Source organism: Podarcis tiliguerta (assembly GCF_965153285.1).
Source record: "Podarcis tiliguerta genome assembly, chromosome: 5".
NCBI classification, from domain to species: Eukaryota; Metazoa; Chordata; class Lepidosauria; order Squamata; family Lacertidae; genus Podarcis; species Podarcis tiliguerta.
Window position 1 is genome coordinate 68625000 of NC_139538.1, and position 19714 is coordinate 68644713.

Sequence of the window (19714 nt, forward strand, 5' to 3'; positions counted from 1 at the left end):
TAGTGGGCAGACAGAAAGCAAACTTGGATGTCCTTCCTGATATTTCACAAGGTTAGTGGAAACAGACACACAGGTTAGGGAAGGTGCAGAAGGTATCAGTGGCTCTGTACATGCTCCCAGTTTTTCACATCCTGATCTCAGGCTGCAGAGTAAGCAATCATGAGCTGCTGAGCCATGAATGGATGGTAAGGATTCCTGGTGTTGTCTATAGTGGCTAGGGTACTTTGGTAGCAAGAGAAGGCAGGCTACAGACAAGAGCTAGACTGGTACCACACTGGAGCATGGTGAATCGCAAGACTTTTGAGCATGTCTTGCATGTCATATGCATGTCTAGCAACAGGGTCACCATGTCAGCATAAGAAAGAGGTGTATACCACCATTCTTGTACCTGCCTGGGCTTTCCAAGTGCATTAGCACATGCATTGTAGCACACTGTCTCCAGACAATAACTATTATTATTATTATTAATACCCCACCCATCTGGCTGGGTTTCTCCAGTCACTTTGGACAGTTCACAGCATATATTAGAACATTCTAAAACATCAAACATTAAAAACTTCCCTAAACTGGACTGCTTTCAGATGTCTTCTATAAGTCAGGTAGTTGTTTATTTCCTTGACATCTGATGTGAGGGCGTTCCACAGGGCAGGTGCCACTACCAAGAAAGCCCTCTGTCTGGCTCCCTGTAACCTTCTTGCAGTGAGGGACCAGCAGAAGGCCCTTGGCAGTGGACCTCCTGTGCCTCCTGAATGATGGGGGTGGAGATGCTCCTTCAGGTGCAATGGGCCAAGGCCATTTAGGGCTTTAAAGGTCAGCACCAACACTTTGAATTGTGCTCAGAAACGCACTAAGAGCCAATGAGGATCCTTTAGGATTGGTGTTATGTGGTCCCGGCGGCCACTCCCGGTCACGTCTAGCTGCCGCATTCTGGATTAGTTGTAGTTTCCGGGTCACCTTCAAAGGTAGCCCCATGTAGAGCACATTGCAGTAGTCCAGGCAGGAGATAACCTCTTTGCCATCGCTATCACCACTTGGTAGGCTTGACATTGAGCTCTAACCTGTGTTCGGTCTGATTCAGAATGAGTTTTCCTCTACCAGCACTCTAGCCGTCTCAGTGATTGTTTCAACATCCTCAGCTTCGGGGGAAACCACAGGGCCGTCCAGGCTCCATGCAGTTGGAGAGGGCGCTTTGGAGCCAGACAGTCAATAGCCCTGGTTAACTCCGCATTCTAGCAGGCCACCAGGGAATTAACTGAAAGGCTATCAACATGGGATAAAACATTCCCCACCACTCTTTGGAAACCATTTGGATCCATTAAGTGGTGGGGATGGACCATCCAAATTGGTCCCAGCTCCCTGCAGAGGGGAAGGGTCACAGTCCAGTTGCACCAGGAAGTGATCTGACCATGGCACTTCTTTCGTTTCATGTTTACTTAGTGTCAGATCATCCATGTCTGTAGAGGTGGACACCAGGTCTAAGGCATGTCCGCGGCTACGAGTTGGGCCAAACTGATTCAGGGACAGCCCCATGGAGGCTAGGATTGCAAAGCCTGCTATACACATCAGAAATATTTATTTCAGGTCATCTTAAATCAAACAGTCAACAATAAACATGAAAACAGGGTTGTAATTGTTAACCACTACTTCATTGTTTATTATCCTGAAAGTTGACCATTTCATTATATATAGTATCTCTTGTGCATTTTGCTATTTAAAATTGGATGCATTTTTGTACTGAATCAGCCCTTACAATGCCACCATGGAGTTACCATAGGCCTATAACTGAGTTGTGGGAAATGTGGTTTGAATTGCTGCTATTTGGGACCACTTTGCACCTTTCAGGACATGACGGTGAGGGAAAATTGCACCTTGTCAGCTTCAGCCTGTGGTAGGCGAGGGAAATAAAACCTAATGGACCTTGATGAACTCAGTATTGAGAAGTTTTTGGCATACATCTAAAACAGACAAATACAAAGTCTTTAACAAGGTACCACCATTATAGCCTTTGCAATCACTGGGATTTCTGCTGCCATATCTGTGATCCTCGTGTTCAGGATTGCTGGTGACTGCAGAGAGATATTCATTCAGGGCTGGTCAGTATTGTTTAAATTTGGGGGGTGGGCGGTCACTTACATTGATCCAGTTGTTAGGGCTTAGAATTTCAGATTTCCCTCATTTGATATGCTGGAATTTCAACGTACACACACACATACACACACAGTCTCCCCACCAAAAATTCAAACTTTCTAAAGTAATGAAAAAATCCAGCAGAGGGCACAAATGTACTTCACCCTTTTAGAAGACACTCTTGGCATTCCTTTAAAAATTACTCTGCCGTGTTAATAAATTGTGTTCTTATTTTTCCCGAGCTTTTTAAGAAATATATGTGATATGCTTGTAACAGAGGCTGCCTACAGCAAGTGCATTATTCTTTGGGCTCATATACATGACTCCAGTGTCACCAGTGATGCTTTGAAGGAAGAAGACCCTTGCGATAAGCAATAAGAACGCCAGAGGGTACCATTGAGTTGTGTTTCCTTTAGTATCAAGTGATATTCCATTATATACACACACCATGAAATTATTTGAACTATGCAATATCTCAAGTTCTGAGCCAGTTTCTGACAGTGATTGCTGGCTGTAGTAACTTCCATCAAAGCAGCAGCTTCAGAGGGAATATTAAGACAGATAGTACCTTGCTTTAGAACTCAGTAATCCTTCAACTTTGTTGGATTTATATTCCCACTGTTGTGATTTTCTTCTCCTTTGGACACCACTGCGTTTTCTTACATTACATCCACCACCTATTAGCTTGCTTGAAGGACCTTTGGATTAAAACTTGGCTCCTTATATATGCCTGTGCAACTGAATCACTAAATGATCAGGGTAAAGAAAAGGCCTAACATTGCTGGGCTTGTGTGTGCTCTATGCCACTGATAGCGGCTTCAGACATTGCTAGGAAGATACACAGTCTCATCTCTGTTCAGCTGGCAGCACTTGCTAATATTCAGAGTGGAATTTTCATGGGGGGAGATTTACATCTGTAGCCTGAATAAGTTCCCCTTTGAACATTTCATGAAGCATTGGCAGTTGATTACAGAAGTGACTGTATTTAGCTAACACTTCCTCAGCAGCATCCAAAAACGCCCTCAGATATTTGTCCATGAAGACTCTCAGTGGAACCTCCTCGTTTGTTACCTAGCAACACATCCCTTTCCCCTCACCTGCCATATTCAGGGCAGAGCTGCATATTATAATAAAATAAAATAACATTGAACAACTGCCCCAAACGCCCCATGTTGAATTCTTGTTCTCCCCTTCGGTAACATAGACGCAACTTACTCTGTTCCTGCTGTTGCCGTGTTGTGCATTTTCCCCCATTCCACACAATTAGCTCTAACGTGGAATGAGGAAATGCATATTATGGGGACATCAGGACGTGAGGTAAATTGTATTACATATTGCAGAGAGGAATAGAAGAACTCAGCACAGCAGTGCAAGTATTTGTGGCAGGCAGCCCTGTTTCACTCATGCATATTTCCCCCCGCACTTTGCAAGGAGTGCTGGAAGAAACTTAAGAGTGCTTCCAGCTAACCTGCTCATTGACCATTCATCCTGATTTGTTTGTAGGGAAATTAGATGGCATTAGCTGTTTAATAAGCATTCATTCTGATCTGTTTGCTGGGTGGTTAGATGCTGCTGCATCAAAGCCAAGTGTCCCATATTTCCCAGTGTGTTTTCTTGTCACTTTCCTTATCTCAAAAAGTCCTGTATTTGGGGCGGGGGGGTGGGTGTATTCCTCAAGGCCTCCCAACAAATTGTGTAAATGTGATTGAATCTCACCCAAAAATGTTCACTGTTTGGAACCACCCTTCATTTGAATCCTGTGTTTGTCACCGTTCTGGAGAAAGCTTTCCTCTTGCTTTAAATGGGTCTTCCAGACCAGCAGAATACCCATGGACCCCACCCATTAGCCCATAGACTATGGTTTAAGAAACACCACTCATGGTTTTGTAAACTGCGTTGAAGCTTTTCATAATCAAGTGTATGTGCATTTTATTAAATAAGATTAAAATAAACCCAGCAAGCTTCCAAGGTTGAGCTGGGATTTTACCCTGTACAGATGTTCTGTATTTCTCAACCTAAGTTCAAGGTGCTGAATACTCAGATATAAAACCACTGCAAGTGGTTGCCGTGCTACTCCAAGCACTTTTGACTGAGACTGATTATCTGGAGCCGTCTCAGGTATTTAATCCACCCTGGTGAATGACTTTTCAAGACTTTTTTGAAGCTTCAGTTAATCTAACAGAGAGCTTGATCATTAAGTGGCACCAACCAACACTAGCATATTTCACTACTTGTCAAACAACTGCAGTGGGTGCTATTGTATTTCCAAGGAGAATTCACAGTTCTGGTGCTTACCTTTAGAAGCTTGATTTCAGTATTCTTCTGAAATTGGGTGGGCTGTGACTGGACAGGGAGTAGAAACACTCTTATATATTTTCTAAAAATAAGTATGTTGAATAGTTGGACTTTGACACAATGGCCTGGTTTCTCAAATAATGGTAACCTGTGATATGTTTAGCCTAACCATGATTTGTTTGAGCATATGAAACTAGTCCAGTAGATGAACCAAGGTTTGTTTCCTGCCAACAAACTGCAGTGTGAACCCATGGTTAATCGTCGGCTTACCAATCATGGCCTGGTATTGTGTCTCAGCCATGTTTGTTGGCTCACCCCAGACACTTGCCAAGCAGAAAGCCACAAGGTGAGAGGAGCTGGAAAACAAACCAAGCTTTGAAGAAGTAAGCCATGGCTTATGTTCTTGTTTATGAGATGACACGTGATTTGTTAAACAAACTGTGGTAAAGCAAACCATGATTTAGCTTTGTGTATTAATGTAGCCCCTTATTGCTTGTTTCATTTGTTTGTTTGCTTGTTCAAAGGTGAAAGCCACAGATGCAGATGAAGGTGTGAATGGCCGGGTATGGTACAGGATTATCAAAGGTAAGCAAAGAAAATGGATAGTGTTTTTTTAATGATAAAAAATTTACAGTATACTTATAAAGTAACTAGAACAACCTTATTGATCGTTTTCATCCTTACCGTAACATCAGCAACCTTATGCGTTCTGCTCCACATTTTCTGGGCTTTAAACTTAATTATTGGGAAACGTACATCCTAGGGAATTATACTTCTAATATATCTGACTTCCTGGTACCATTAAAGCTTGACAATTCATTCTTCATAACCCTCAAGATTAACTATATTGCAGAAAATGGCTTATGTTGCATCAGCTTGTCTTAACATCTAATACTCCACAGTCATGATCCTAAACATACCTATTTGAAAGTAAGTTCAGTTGATAATGGGACTTGCTTCCAAGTAAATCTGTAAGGATGTGATCGTGATACATGAAGTATGACTTCAAAAGAGAAATTTAATGCCCTGGAGCTAGAACTTCGGCCCTAGCCAATAGAAAGCCTGGCTGGAAGCTGAAGGAGAAAGAACTTTGAGATGGATTTGGGGTGTGAGGGGGAGAGGGATAAAGGTCTGGCTACAATATGAACAAGCAAGGTTAGAAGTGGCATGTGTGACCCAAGGGACAAACTTGCATGGTACATTAACATGTATGCAACAAAGCCCTGCGGGAACTTCAATAGAAAAAGAAAAGCAACTTTGGGAAGAGGCCTGTTTGAAAGGGTAGGAGGGTGTGCATAATCATTGAATTTAGTGTAATAGTCTATATGTAGCATTGCTATACTGGCTTCTTTATAAATTCATAATCCTATTGGTGTTAATAGATCCACCTCTCTCCTTGTTCTGAAACAATCTTGTAATGGAGATTAAGTCTTCAAACTGAAGACATAGTGTCATCTTCTGTAGTCTTCATTTGTCATCCACAGGAAACAGTTACAACAACTTCCGGATCAATCCCAGCAGTGGACTGGTCATGCGAGGCTTACGGCCCTTGGACAGAGAACGCAATTCCTCCCATGTCCTTGAAGTGGAAGCCTACAATAGCGAACAAGGACCCATGAGGAGCTCCGTTAGGGTAATAATGCCTCTTCAAGATTCCACAAGGCGGCACAGGGAAATTACAATCTTCTGTTGGTTATAGTGGAGCTGGCTATAAGGGATTTGCTAAATCAGGTTTACAGTTTGGTGAAGATCAGTGGGATATTGCAAAGTGTTTTAGAGTGCATTTTTTTTTTAAAAAAAAGGATCAAATGCTGAGCATATAAATGCATAGGTTCCGCAGAGATAATTTTTTTGCAAACTGTTCTCCCAACGGTTAATAACATTTTGAGCACTTGTTCATTGTTTAATAACTTTGCTCCTCTGAATGAATTAAGTAACAAAGTCAATGCGTAAAGAATTTCTGAAAGCAGCAGATGCATAACACAGTGATATCCCGCAGTTTGAATCAGAAACTGTTGAATAGTGGGTAGACATGGCAGACGACACAGCGATTTCTCCAAAGCAGCTCTTTATTTTGTAAGCTGGAACAGAACTGAACAGCAAACAGCTCATCTGGCCTGCTTTTATAGGAGCCGGCTGTCAACATTGTAGCAACAACAACCCAGGGTTTCCCGCCTAAAATAACTGATGTGGACCTGAATGAAAACTATCTACAGTATCCCCCTGCTGGCCCAGGGTGAGAACTTCAGTACATAACAGAAACCTTGAGGTCTGAGGCGGGGACTTAACTTCGTGAGTTATTGTGGACCTGTGTTTACTCAGGCCTATGAACCTCCCCAGATCTAGAAGAGAACAGTGCATTCAGATAACCCATGGGTGGGAAATTGCATCTCCTCCACCCACCATGGGCCAACTTTGACTGGTGGGCAGAGCTCACCCACCTGTCCAAGGAACTGACATCTCAGTGGTGCCAGGTGACCCCATTTTTGCATAGTGCTTTGGAGACATGTGGGGGAGCTCATCCTCAACATTCACAACAGATCACCTCCACTTAAAAATGTTGCAGAAGCCTTCATAAATTCCCTGTGCATCCTGTATATTCTGTTGTAGGTTCTGTGGTAGGAGAAACCTTCTAAAATGTGGGGAGCCCAGGTGAAATAGATTTTCTAATAGTTCTTGACCTTACCAAATGTCAGTGGAACTTCATTAGAATCCATTTAATGACAAATAGACTTCTTTTTGACAGCCATTTGTGACTCTGCTACACTCGGAATGGAATTTTGTGAGTATGGACACTATCAGGGTTATACCTCTGTTCATAATCTCAAATGCTTGCTGCAGACAAATGGAATGAGAGAAATCACAAGTGTGTTGGGCAACTTTATCCCAGCTCCCCCTGCCCTTATAATTATTCAGCATGGTTTTAGCAATTACCTTGCTGTAGCACGCACAGGATTACCCTGATCCATTTTTTAGGACTTTAAATTCTTCCTAATTAATTAGCTACTGCCATGTTAATACGCAAAAACATCAATTCACCTGCTGGAAATAAGCGTTAGGGAGGGTCTAGCGGCTGTCTTGAAAAATTGAATGGAATATAAAAGTTGGGAATTGGGAGGAACTGAGCAAAGAGGCTTGCTTAAATCAGGTCTGGTTTCTAACGATTATGGAAAAGTGAGTGTATAAAATATGGTTGAGGCAGAGTCAAAGTCAGTAAGAGAAATTGTTGAAGGTTTGGCAAACATTTTATATATATATATATATATAAATGATGCTTGTAATATCCAGACTGTTCTGGCAAGCAAGGTATGGAATGTCTGGTGCCTGCCAACTAACCCCGATGATAGATGGAGCTTTTGATCCTGAACCTCTAGCAAAAATTTATTAGAGAACAAAAATGAAAAAGTATTAATTTATGGCAGCATTGTACCATTTCTCTGATAGGGGGCCGTCAATTGTGCTTTTTCTTTCTTTTTCTATCATTTTAAGTCTTTTCATTGTTTTCTTTTGGTTACAAATAATCTATATGTACCTACCTGCTTATGAAAAAATAAGTAAGAATTTACAATTTTGAAAGAATGGAAAATTCTACACAGCTTGCCTCAGTTGTACTGCACCAAGATCAGATTCTTATGATACCGGCTGTCTTTCCTTTCATCTGGGGTGACAGTGCTTGCCGCAGCTAGAGACAAGATATTCAGTGGCATATTACAGCAATTTGCGGCGGAAAGGAATTTTCCCCTTATGGAGCCTGGGCTTTGCTTTGTTTTTATTCTTTGTTGATTACCTGGAGATATTTGCTTTGCTGATAGCTTCCTGCAGTGTACTTGCTCTCTGCTTGTTACACAGGTTGCCTCTGTTTGTAGTGAAGAGGCATGAGAGACTGGTCATATATTTCACCATGGAACTGATCTTTGGGTCCAGTAGAACTCCATAATTCTGTGCTGTGGTGTCCACATCAAGACTCCTCTTCCTTATCAAGTGTCACTGCTTTTTCTCCAGAACAGATTCCAGGCAAATAAATTAACTGCACCTTAACTTTTCCCAGGTCATAGTGTACGTGGAAGATGTCAACGATGAAGTGCCAGTATTTACCCAAAGGCAATATAACCGGCTGGGACTGCGTGAGACTGCTGGGATCGGGACATCTGTTGCAGTTGTTCGGGCAACAGATCGAGACACAGGTACAGAAACTGCATGGAATAGTCATCCTTTTTTTCCCAAGCCATTGTGACTCGCCATGATTTGTGTTTGTGGTCTCTTGCTTGTCAGTGTTGCCTTTATTCTTGGTGGAGGAGTACAATTGCTCCTTCTAATGCTGAACTTAAGTGCTGAATACGACAGGTTTGTAGCCATGGGACCGTGCATGTGCAATGGGGAGGTTCAAATATATCCAGGGGAATCCTGAGATACGCTGAAGTACATATGTTATTTTTTTTCCTTATAAGTTGCTGTGTAAGCTTTTAAGCACCTGTCTGGATTTTTGAACTCTCATCCCTGAGCACTGTGCAATTGATTTGTGGCTTCTTACATGTGTCTTGCACCTTTGACTGTGTTTTTTCTCCCCTTAGGAAACGGAGGCCTTGTGAATTACAAAATCATCTCAGGTTCCGAGGGGAAGTTTGAAATTGATGAGAGCACCGGTCTCATTACCACCATTGACTATCTGGACTACGAGACGAAAACCAGCTATCTGATGAATGTTTCAGCCACGGACCAAGCACCTCCTCATAACCAAGGCTTCTGCAGCGTTTATGTCAGCCTCCTCAACGAACTGGATGAGGCCGTGCAGTTTTCGAATCTCACGTATGAAGCAGTGATCACAGAGAACATCCCCCTGGGATCTGAAGTCCTCCGAGTCCAGGCGCGCTCCATCGATAACCTGAACCAGATCACGTACAAGTTTGACCCCAATACAAATCCTCAGGCTCTGTCTTTGTTCAAAATAAATGGCATCACTGTGAGTAGTTTACAGGTGGACCTCCTTCACCTAAGATCATACTCTGGCATTGGGAATTCATGTATTCGTGTGTCTTTTTTTCCCTTGGCAGGGTGTGATCACAGTCAAAGGACAGGTAGATCGAGAGAAAGGAGATTTTTACACCCTAACTGTTGTGGCAGATGACGGTGGTCCGAAGCTTGACTCAACTGTGGTGAGCTATTTTTGCTGTAACCCTTTGGCTTTGTAGGGTACGACAGTGTTGAGTTGGCTCTTCTTTCCAAGGCTAGGTCCCTGCCGCCACCCAGGAAAAGTTTATTGTTTCCCCAGGAAAGCTTATACAGTTGTACCTTGGAAGTCGAATGGAATCCGTTCCGGAAGTCCGTTCAACTTCCAAAACGTTCAGAAACCAAGGCGCAGCTTCCGATTGGCTGCAGGAAGCTCCTGCAGCCAATCAGAAGCTGCATAAGCTGCGTCAGACATTCGGGTTCCAAAGAACATTCACAAACTGGAACACTCACTTCCAGCTCTGTGGCGTTCGGGAGCCAAAACGTTTGACTCGCAAGGCGTTCAACTTCCGAGGTACAATTGTGTGTGTGTGTGTGTGTATCAATCAAACATTTCTGAATTGTTTTGTATTGTCACCGAGCACAGTCTTGTTACCTGAGGTGTTTAAATTAACAGTTTTCAGATACGAATTTAGCACCTCTAGCGAAATGCAGGCATTTGCTGTGGCAAGCATTCCTTCCTGGCACCGATTCCCACCGTATTTTATTTATTTATTTGTTGACCGAGTTTATATCCCACCCTTGGTCCCTAAGCAGCTCAGAGTCACAATGTGAAAACAAAACAAAAAAACAAAGTAAAAGCATCCAACACTCTTAAAACAAATGCAGTTAAAAACATTATAAAAGCAGTTACAGTGAAAGACATTCTTGCACCCGGTGATCTTGGGCTTGCCATATTTCATATTAACATTCATTGCAACTTCCCACCCTGGGGCAATTAAGAGCTTCTAGGGGCCAAATTCTTGGGGGGGGGGGGTTGTAGGTTGGAATATATCGATATTCCTGGACAGACAATTGGTGTTCAATTGGTTGAGAGACTTGGCAACAAAATAGTTGAGGATGCCACATATCTTAGATGATTGGGGGATATTGGCAAAGCAACAAGAGCAGAGTTTGGACATGGTTCACCTGTGTTTTCCTTTCATTGCATCTGTGCCTCGTTACATTGCATCTACAGCTGACCTTTCCCAAAGCATTGAATTCACACCACATGTGAAAAGGATTTAAATCTAATAACTGTTTTTCTTCTTTTCCATCCTATTTTGTGCTTCTCTCCAACAGAAGGTAAGAGTGCTTCCCCTCCATTGTGTTTATCCTTCCTTTGTTTGTTGTTGCCTGTGACCCTTTGTTTTGGCTTTCAAACAAGTACCGGTACCTGTTGCTATACATTTCCATGTGGGGTGCAAATATAGGGTGCAAAACAGGCAAGCTGAGGAATGCCATTTATTGGATTCTGAAGTGCATGCAAGCTTTAGAATTCCCTAGCATTTTTGAGACAGCTAGTTCTCAGCTATGCAGTTACCTTCACATTCCAGTCCCAGCATTCTAAATTCTTTTAATGAAGACGGTTGTTCTATCTTGCCAGGCAGGCCTTGTTCAGTCCACTAAACAAATGACTTGCTGCCCCTAAGAATGTGCACCCAGTCAGAGCATAAATGGCTCACAAACTCATTTATGACTCTTCTAAGCAACCCTTTTCCCCTAGGATTGAGAATGAAAGGGGAGTGGAGGGGAAGGTCATTTTTCTCTCAGATCTCTTCGTGTCCATCCCAGCCTATTCTGGGTATACTGGAATTTAGAAACAGTAAATTGGGCTCTGTGCAGGCATGAAGCTCTGCAGTCCTCCTCAGAGCCCCAAGTTTTACTTGAAGTAGGACTCAGCTCCCAAAGTCTTAAGTGAGACAACACAGCGATGGAATAGGTGAAGGAATAATAATAATAATAATAATAATAATAATAATAATAATAATGCGCATCTCTGAACAAAGGTTTGGGGAAAGTTGTGATGTTGTGTTGGAAAAAATGGGCCAAAAGAGAGTCAACAATGGAAGGAATCGAGGTGGATTAGAGGAGACAGGTTTGGCTGTTCAGGTGGCCACTCATTTCAGCAGCTGCTTGTTCTTGAAGTGGAGAAGCATGCAACAAGGATAAAAAAAATCACCCTAAAATAGGCTTCCTCAACCTCGGCCCTCCACATGTTTTGGCCTACAACTCCCATGACCCCTAGCGAGCAGGACCAGTGGTCAGGGATGATGGGAATTGTAGTCTCAAAATATCTGAAGGGCCGAGGCTGAGGAAGCCTGCCCTAAAAGAAGCAGAAAGAGGGCTTCAGCCTCCCTCTAGAAGCAGGCCATGCTGCCTGGCCCTGCAGCTGGAGCCTTTAACCAGGTAAATAAAGACTCATAAATAAAAGCATCTTCCTCTTTTTCTCCTCCTTTTGTGTATTGTGTGTGTGCATGCACAGTTATTTTTAGACATGACAGCATTTCCTTTAGCTAATGACAGAAAACACAGCTTGAATACTATCAGGGTGATTTTGGACTCATGACTGCAGCTGAGGCACATCCATAATAACTTGATCCCTTTACCAAAAAAAAGAGCTACTGACGACAGTTCTCACAGCAAAGTGATTCTGAGAATATTTTAATGCTGTGTGAGTTGACTAATGTAACTGTGGGCTGGAATTTCCAGTATTTCTGGGCTACATTTATTGCTAAATGGGCTCTTGTGTCAACACCAGTGAGGTGTTGTGCAGAGCCTCTATAATAAATGGGAGGTTTCCACTTCCCTCTGTCAATGTGGTTGTGAAGATTAGAGGAACTCGCTGTATTAGAAGTGCCTGAATGCACATGTAGCCTACGACCCAGTCCATGTTTACAGTAAGTCCTGTTGAACAGAGAGGTATTTGCTTCTGAGTAAACTTGAATTAGTTCTTCCAGCCATATAGAAGTGTTAGAGCAGGCATCCCCAAACTTGGCCCTCCAGATGTTTTGGGACTACAATTCCCATCATCCCTGACCACTGGTCCTGTTAGCTAGGGACGATGGGAGTTGTAATCCCAAAATTTCTGGAGGGCCGAGTTTGGGGATTCCTGTGTTAGAGGTACCACCTAGTTCAGTGTTCCCCAAACTTGAGTCCCCAGCTGTTTTGGGACTACGGTTCCCATCATCCCTGACCACTGGTACTGTTAGGGATGATGGGAGTTGTAGTCCAACAAACAGCTGCAGACCCAAGTTTAGGAAACAGTGACCTAGTTCTTCAGTTTAAGGCTTTCATCTCTTAAGGTAGACATTATACCTTAGCCCAGGGGGTGAGATAACTCCAGCCCATGGGACCATTTAAACCCAGCAAAGGGCCCATTTTTGGCCTGTGGTGCAAATTTCCCCAAACCATGCCCATCTGTCATATCTTATATATCAGGTGAGGGACAAGTGGGGACATCGCTACCAAGAAACTTTCAGAAGCCTTCAAGTTCTCCTGGTTGTTGCCTAGCAAACGAGGCTTGCTGTCAGTGTCATCAGCTGATTGGCAGTGACAGCAAGCCTGCGGCGATTTCACTGCACAACAGAGTTCCCCACCAGGAGTTCGGTAGTGAAGCTGATTGCAGTGGGCTTGCTGTAAACACCTTATAGCAAGCTGACTGGGATTGGCTGCGCTACTGAGTTCCCAACGTCAGGAGTGCAGCTGATGCTTGCCCCAAGCCAGCTTGCTGGAAGTGCCAAACTACTGATTGGCACTTATAGGAAGCCAGCTGTGATTGGCTGTGCTTTGTAGTTCTCCACTGGGCATTGCATAGTGCAGCTGGTGCCTGCCAGGAGTCATAAGTGCTGAGCAGCTGATCAAGGCTTACAGCAAGCCGGCTGGGATCTGCACTTATCCAAACCCCAAAGTGGGGCTTGCTGCAAACATAAGCATTCCTTTGCAGCCGCAGCTTCAGTTCAAGCTATAAATGCAAGGGTCCTTCTGTTTGCTCTGATTATGCAGAAAGTAGGGCTATACTGCATGGACAATGACTATTGCTCAGCCGTTTCATCAACCTTAGAATGGGCTGTTTTGCTTCACCAATATTTTGGGAGTAGGGTGAATTTCTGGGGTGGGAAGAGTGGTCATCATTTTGCCTTTTTTCCAGAAAGCCTGTTCTAAGATGTTTTTAAAATGGCTGCCACCATTAAAAAAAATGGATGATACAGAAAGGATGACATTTTTCTAGAATGGATGGATCATTCCTCTAGCAGTTTGTATTCTTTAAGTGTTAAGTATGCTTCCAAGGAATAGGCAATGCTTCAAGAACCAGTTAAACAATTTGGAGAAATAAAATTGCATGGAACAATTTCACAAAATCATTTCTCCTCGAATTATAAGGTCAATCTAATGTCTTTTTGGCTAAATCACTGTTTCTCCCCAGCTCTAGTACTGGTGTCTGTGAGAGACAGACAGACAGCTCTTATTCATATCTGCCTTCTCCATTGGACAGGTTACTATCACCATACTGGATGAGAATGACAACAGCCCACAGTTTGACATTACTTCCGATTCATCTGTGAGCGTAGCAGAGGACAGTTCTGTTGGACGTCGAATTGCTCTGGTTTTGGCCAGGGACCCTGATGCAGGAAGCAACGGGCAGGTAGCAATGATTGTGTGGCTTCAAAATGTACAGTGGAGTTAGCAAAAGGGTGTTGAGATGTGGTGGGTTGGTCACATTTTGCTTATTCTAATTTGATGCTTATGGGATAACATCAAAATTAAGGAAACACTAGTTTCTGTGTAAGAACTTTGAAGGTGAATGGTAGATATTTGCATAGTGAGTTAGCAATATACCCAAACTATAATTGGTGAACCCTGTTTTCTTGCCCTAATTGTGATGGCAAATTGGTTTCATTGTTATTGCATACTTCCCGCTTTGGATTAAACTCGTGATCCTTTCCAAGTAGATATATGTGCCCTACGCATGATTCAGAAACAGCAATGTAGGATGCCTCATAGGCTGATGAATAACACCCTGCTCGTCAAAGCTTCTGTTGTCTTACATAGAGCATCAGCAGAGCACGGAGACATGTTGGGTTCCACAAATAACAGCTCTGAAACAGCTGCATCCTCCATGCCCTTGTAATCAATAAACTTGATTTTAAAGGGGAAGCTGACATTTTTTAAAAAAAAAAATCTATGGTCTAGTTTCTGGCTAGCATTGGAGTGCAGGGTTGTTCTCTGAGGGACAAGAAATATTGTAGATTGAGCCACACAGCCATATGTGACATCCAAGTACAAGTATAAAGCACTTTTGCTTTTTTTGTGTGTGTGTGTGTGTGCGCGTGTGCACATTCACACACACACACACACACACACACACACACATTATCGACTCCCTTCGCCTTTAATTGAGAAAGGCTATCCAGGTGAAATCCATAAGGAACTTTTACTGGGAGCGAGAGGGGACACACCATTTTGCTATTCTCTTGGGCTGCTCTTATCCACTGAAAGACTGAGCAGGTGTAGCTGATTTCAAGATTTTTGTCGAGGTCAGATGGGATTAGCAGGGATCATAAACCTGCCACTGCTAGCATCTGGGTAAACCAGGGGGCACCTGACAAATGTGTAAGGATTTTGTCAGATACCTTTTTTCTGCACTGTCCTTTCTTGGTGATGGGAAGCTCTGGTGCAACCATTGAGGCAGGTGAAATGGCTACTTTATCCTACCAACAACCCAGTAAGTCTCCCTATAGGCACTGTTTCTCCTTCAGGGCCAATTCACATACTACCATCTTGAAGGGACTATACAGAAGCAAACTTCTGCTGCTGCCATTGCCAGTTGTCCTGACTGCTATCAGGAGGCAACAGCGAAGTCTTCTGGCCTCAGCAGAGTCCACCTCCTCCGATCTGTGAGTCCCACTTTGCCCTTCTGCTTCCCTCAGTTCTTTGAACTGGCTCCTGTAAGGCCCTGATCTTCAGTGGTAGGGTTTCCCTGCCTGCAAGGTGAAATCACTAGCACTAAATATAACTTGGACTCTTAAGATGCAATGGATGGAGCAGATGGCTCTGAAACATGTTAGGGGAAAAACAATATCTTAAACAAGTTCCTTTGGTGCTGAGAGGCTGCTTGACAGCTGACAGATGGGACAATGGACCTGAAAAAAACAGATGGCAGCGTTCTCACCACCACAATGTACTAAAAGGAAGCCCTCTCTGTATTAAACAGGAAGCACTCTGTGTTTAAGGTGAGGTGTGTTTTTTCTTTAATTTGCTGCCTGAAATGATCTGCTGTTATGAACTTCCCAAGCAGTTTCAATCTGAAAAGGTGCTTTCGTATGCATCATTATGAATTTATAGATCTACTGTTCTCCTATGGAATTTACAAGATCCCCTAAACCTCCCAGTCATCATTGTGATTTTTTAATTTTTTTGTATATATGAATATCTTTTTACAGGTGACTTTTTCTATAGTATCAGGAAACATAGGCAGGGCATTTGAAATCCGCACAACCAACAACACCTATGGAGAAGTGTTTGTGGCCAGACCATTGGACCGGGAAATGATTGAACATTACACTTTAAAGGTAATTTAGTGATGCCCACGATCCAAGTTGCTTGCTGCACAATCACACCGTTTGCCAGATCCAGGCAAGCAGCTTTATATACCAAATGTGATTAGCCAACTTATTGTTGTCTAGACTCTGTAATTGCAGCATCTGCATGTTTACAGTGTGACCAATTATTTCACTTACTGCCTCGATAACACCTGTATAAGGAAAATAATAATAATGCATTCCTTGTATTTTGAACTATAAATGTGCTCAGAACAATATATTTTACATTATTTGAATATATTAAAAATTGTTCTGAGACACAAATTGGAATTCATTGCCAAAGTAATTGGTTTAGTAAGACTGTAACTCCTTGCAGTTGTTTGCCTCAGAGCTGAACTTCACAGCGGCAGTTCCAAAGAGCAATCGCATAGCCTCCAGCTCCAACCTTCCTGTTTTGTTTTGGTTTGGTTTGGTTTTTTTTTACAAAAAATATATATGTTACTTTGTCCAACTTTGCTTCCAAAGTGGAATTTTATGTACACAACCATCATTGCTTGGGATAGCAACATTCCCAAGGCCACACAGTCTCCTGTAGCCGTTTTAAGTAGTGTGAAGCTATGTGGCCATGGGGCACCTGTTAAACTTGCCACCAGAGGAAGAGGTGGATCAGCCTACCACTTACATTCTTCTGTTCAAAATGATTCTCTAGTGATGCTAAGTGCCAAACCAGGCTGTATCCATCACCATCAGACCATACTTAAGATTGTTCACTGCAGTTACTTCTGCTGCTCTATTTACTCATCTTTCATCAAAGTAGAGCTATTTGACAGTCTCTTGTGTTGCGTTGTTCTGTGCATGGTGCTACTAGACATGCTAAGTACTCATATATCTCATACACAACTGAATATTTGGAGAGAAAGTTCCTCAGGAGCAACAGATGAATGGGGGAATGTAGCTCGGGGCTAGGGGAACTTGTTTCTGCCAGGGAACAGGCAATGGTATGTCTGCCAGGCAACTGTATGTCTGGTAGAGCTGACTCAGAAATTAGTATGTTAGCCAAATTAAGTTCATGTCTGAGGGCTCCTGCTCAAGAGACAGCTTAGGGCTCCTGGTCACGAGATAACAGAGCATTGCATGAAAAGTAAAAACAGTTCTCGCATATTATATACATTATTTATACATATAAAATAATGCACATACATACTCCAGGTTCCATAAAGTAACCAGTAGGTAAATATGTGATTGGGGGTGGGGGGGGGAGATTGGCTTAGCTCATCCAAGAGCTTCATTGCTATGACATGTTTACTTATTTAGGCCATTCTCATTTCAGTTAAGTAACAGGCTTGATCAAGGCTATGAGCTTTTCTCCTGATTACATTGTGCTACATTCCAGATTCAAGCATCTGACAGAGGTGTCCCACCTCGCAGGAAAGAACACACCTTAAGAGTGAATATACTGGATGTTAATGATAACCCACCAGTTATTGCAAATCCATATGGATACAACGTTAGCGTTAATGAGGTAAGCTTCTCTGCTTGCTGGCTTTCTGTGAAGAGAGTTATTTGTGCACAAGGAAGATCTGGTTCTAACCCCAACAGCCCCTCATATTCTGCAACATATATAGACACTTACTTGAGAATATTATTTGACAATGTGCTTCTGGGTTTAGGCAGCAGAGCCCTGCTTGTTGTGCCATCCAGATTAAATTAATAGACATAAATACTGTTGCCTCTGTCCAACGTGTGGCTTCTCAAACAGGTTGAGAGAACGCTTGATTTGGTGAAATGGCCAATCCTCTCAAATTGCTTGTGGGTCCCACACTGAACAACAAGAGCTCAATAAGAAACCAGTTCTAGTCTATCTGTTGCCATAGGAAGATTATGTAATAATAATAATAATTTATAATAATAATTTATTATTTATACCCCGCCCATCTGGTAGTCTTTGCCTAATCCCAAATCCAAATCTAATTTTTATGACACAGTTCCATTTTTAGAGAAGTATGCATAGATATAGATATGCCAGACTAATATTCATTTTTGTGTGTGTGTTCACAGAACGTGGGTGGAGGTACCGCTGTGGCTCAGGTGCGAGCAACTGACAGGGATAGTGGCCTCAACAGTGTCCTCTCCTACTACATCACTCAAGGGAATGAGGAACTGACCTTTCGCATGGACAGAGTGACTGGGGAGATCGCCACCCGCCCTTCCCCTCCAGACCGTGAGAGGCAGCAGTTTTACCAGCTGGTGGTCACTGTGGAGGATGAAGGCAACCCAGCCCTCTCGGTAGGTGGTGATGATGCGATGCCACATTTTGCAATTGGCAATGATCTTGAGAATTACTGAATACACTTATTGTGGGATAAAAGTGTCATGAAAAACTGCGCAGGGTAGATTTGCCTAGTTCCATCTAGTTCTGAAATTGGAAGATTATTTTGAAAATGCTGTGTTGTCAGATTCAGTACATGGTCCATATTTAACATTAAGGTCATGCAAACACACATTATAATTTTAGTGATCCGTCCAGTTACAGTGGTACCTCGGGTTAAGTACTTAATTCGTTCCGGAGGTCCGTTCTTAACCTGAAACTATTCTTAACCTGAAGTACCACTTCAGCTAATGGGGCCTCCCGCTGCCGCCACGCTGCCGGAGCACAATTTCTGTTCTCATCCTGAAGCAAAGTTCTTAACCCAAGGTACTATTTCTGGGTTAGCAGAGTCTGTAACCTGAAGCATCTGTAACCTGAAGCATATGTAACCCGAGGTACCACTGTATTACAGAGTGTATACATTCATGATATCCATCCAGATTGTTGCCTCTTAGAACTCGGAGGTAGAGCAGAACAAGTTATCACACATATATAAATATGCTGGTCAGTTAAATACAGTGGTACCGCGGGTTACATACGCTTCAGGTTACATACGCTTCAGGTTATATACGCTTCAGGTTACAGACTCCGCTAACCCAGAAATAGTACTTCAGGTTAAGAACTTTGCTTCAGGATGAGAACAGAAATCGTGCTCTGGCAGTGTGGCGGCAGCGGGAGGCCCCATTAGCTAAAGTGGTGCTTCAGGTTAAGAACAGTTTCAGCTTAAGAACGGATCTCCGGAACGAATTAAGTACTTAACCCAAGGTACCACTGTACTGCTTTTATATAGGCACAGTGGTGGAACCTGTTTAAAGTAACTGGAAAGGATTTACACCAGCGCCCTACTAACCTTAGAGTTTCTTATCTCTGCTACTCCTACCTACAAAGCACCAGGTTTGCAAGATCCTTTCTGGATCCAACCAGAGACCCATCTAACCCAGCATCCTCTTCTTACCGTGACCATCTAGATGCCTATAGGAAGCCCATAGGTGGAACCTACAGTGTTACAGCACTATCCCCCCCAGGGCTCTTGAGGCAAAATCCATCATCTCAATCTCCATGGGCATACCCTGCTGCCACTTCTTCCATGGGTGCACCTGCATCAGCAGTGGGGCCCGACAGTGGTGGGGCGTGACAGTGGAGGAGGCAGGGGTAGGATGGTGGCAGAACCATGGTGCACCTGCAACAGCAGCAAGGCGCACCTGCAGGTGGCAGTGGCAGGATGTGCCCACCATCGTGGCTAGTAGTCATGGACAACTTTTATTTTCCATGGATTTGGCTAATACCCTTTTAAAGCTGTCCCAAGTTGGTGGCCATTGCTACATCTTGTGAGAGCCATTTCCATCGTTCAGCCCAGGCTCTTTGTGAAGCTGCACTTCCTTTTGTCTGTCCTGAA

The 19714-nt window shown here is 43.1% G+C and overlaps 1 protein-coding gene across 1 annotated transcript in view; it reads left to right on the plus strand.

Annotated features, from left to right (window-relative positions):
• CDH23 (cadherin related 23) overlaps window positions 1-19714 on the plus strand; it is a 406157-nt gene that overhangs the window by 305481 nt on the left and 80962 nt on the right. Inside the window, exons 28-36 of the mRNA XM_083441382.1 lie at window positions 4947-5007; window positions 5907-6055; window positions 8471-8606; window positions 8994-9382; window positions 9474-9575; window positions 13904-14053; window positions 15852-15980; window positions 17344-17472; window positions 18009-18236. Coding sequence (XP_083297508.1) covers window positions 4947-5007; window positions 5907-6055; window positions 8471-8606; window positions 8994-9382; window positions 9474-9575; window positions 13904-14053; window positions 15852-15980; window positions 17344-17472; window positions 18009-18236 — 1473 coding nt within the window. The remainder of the gene's footprint in view (window positions 1-4946; window positions 5008-5906; window positions 6056-8470; window positions 8607-8993; window positions 9383-9473; window positions 9576-13903; window positions 14054-15851; window positions 15981-17343; window positions 17473-18008; window positions 18237-19714) is intronic.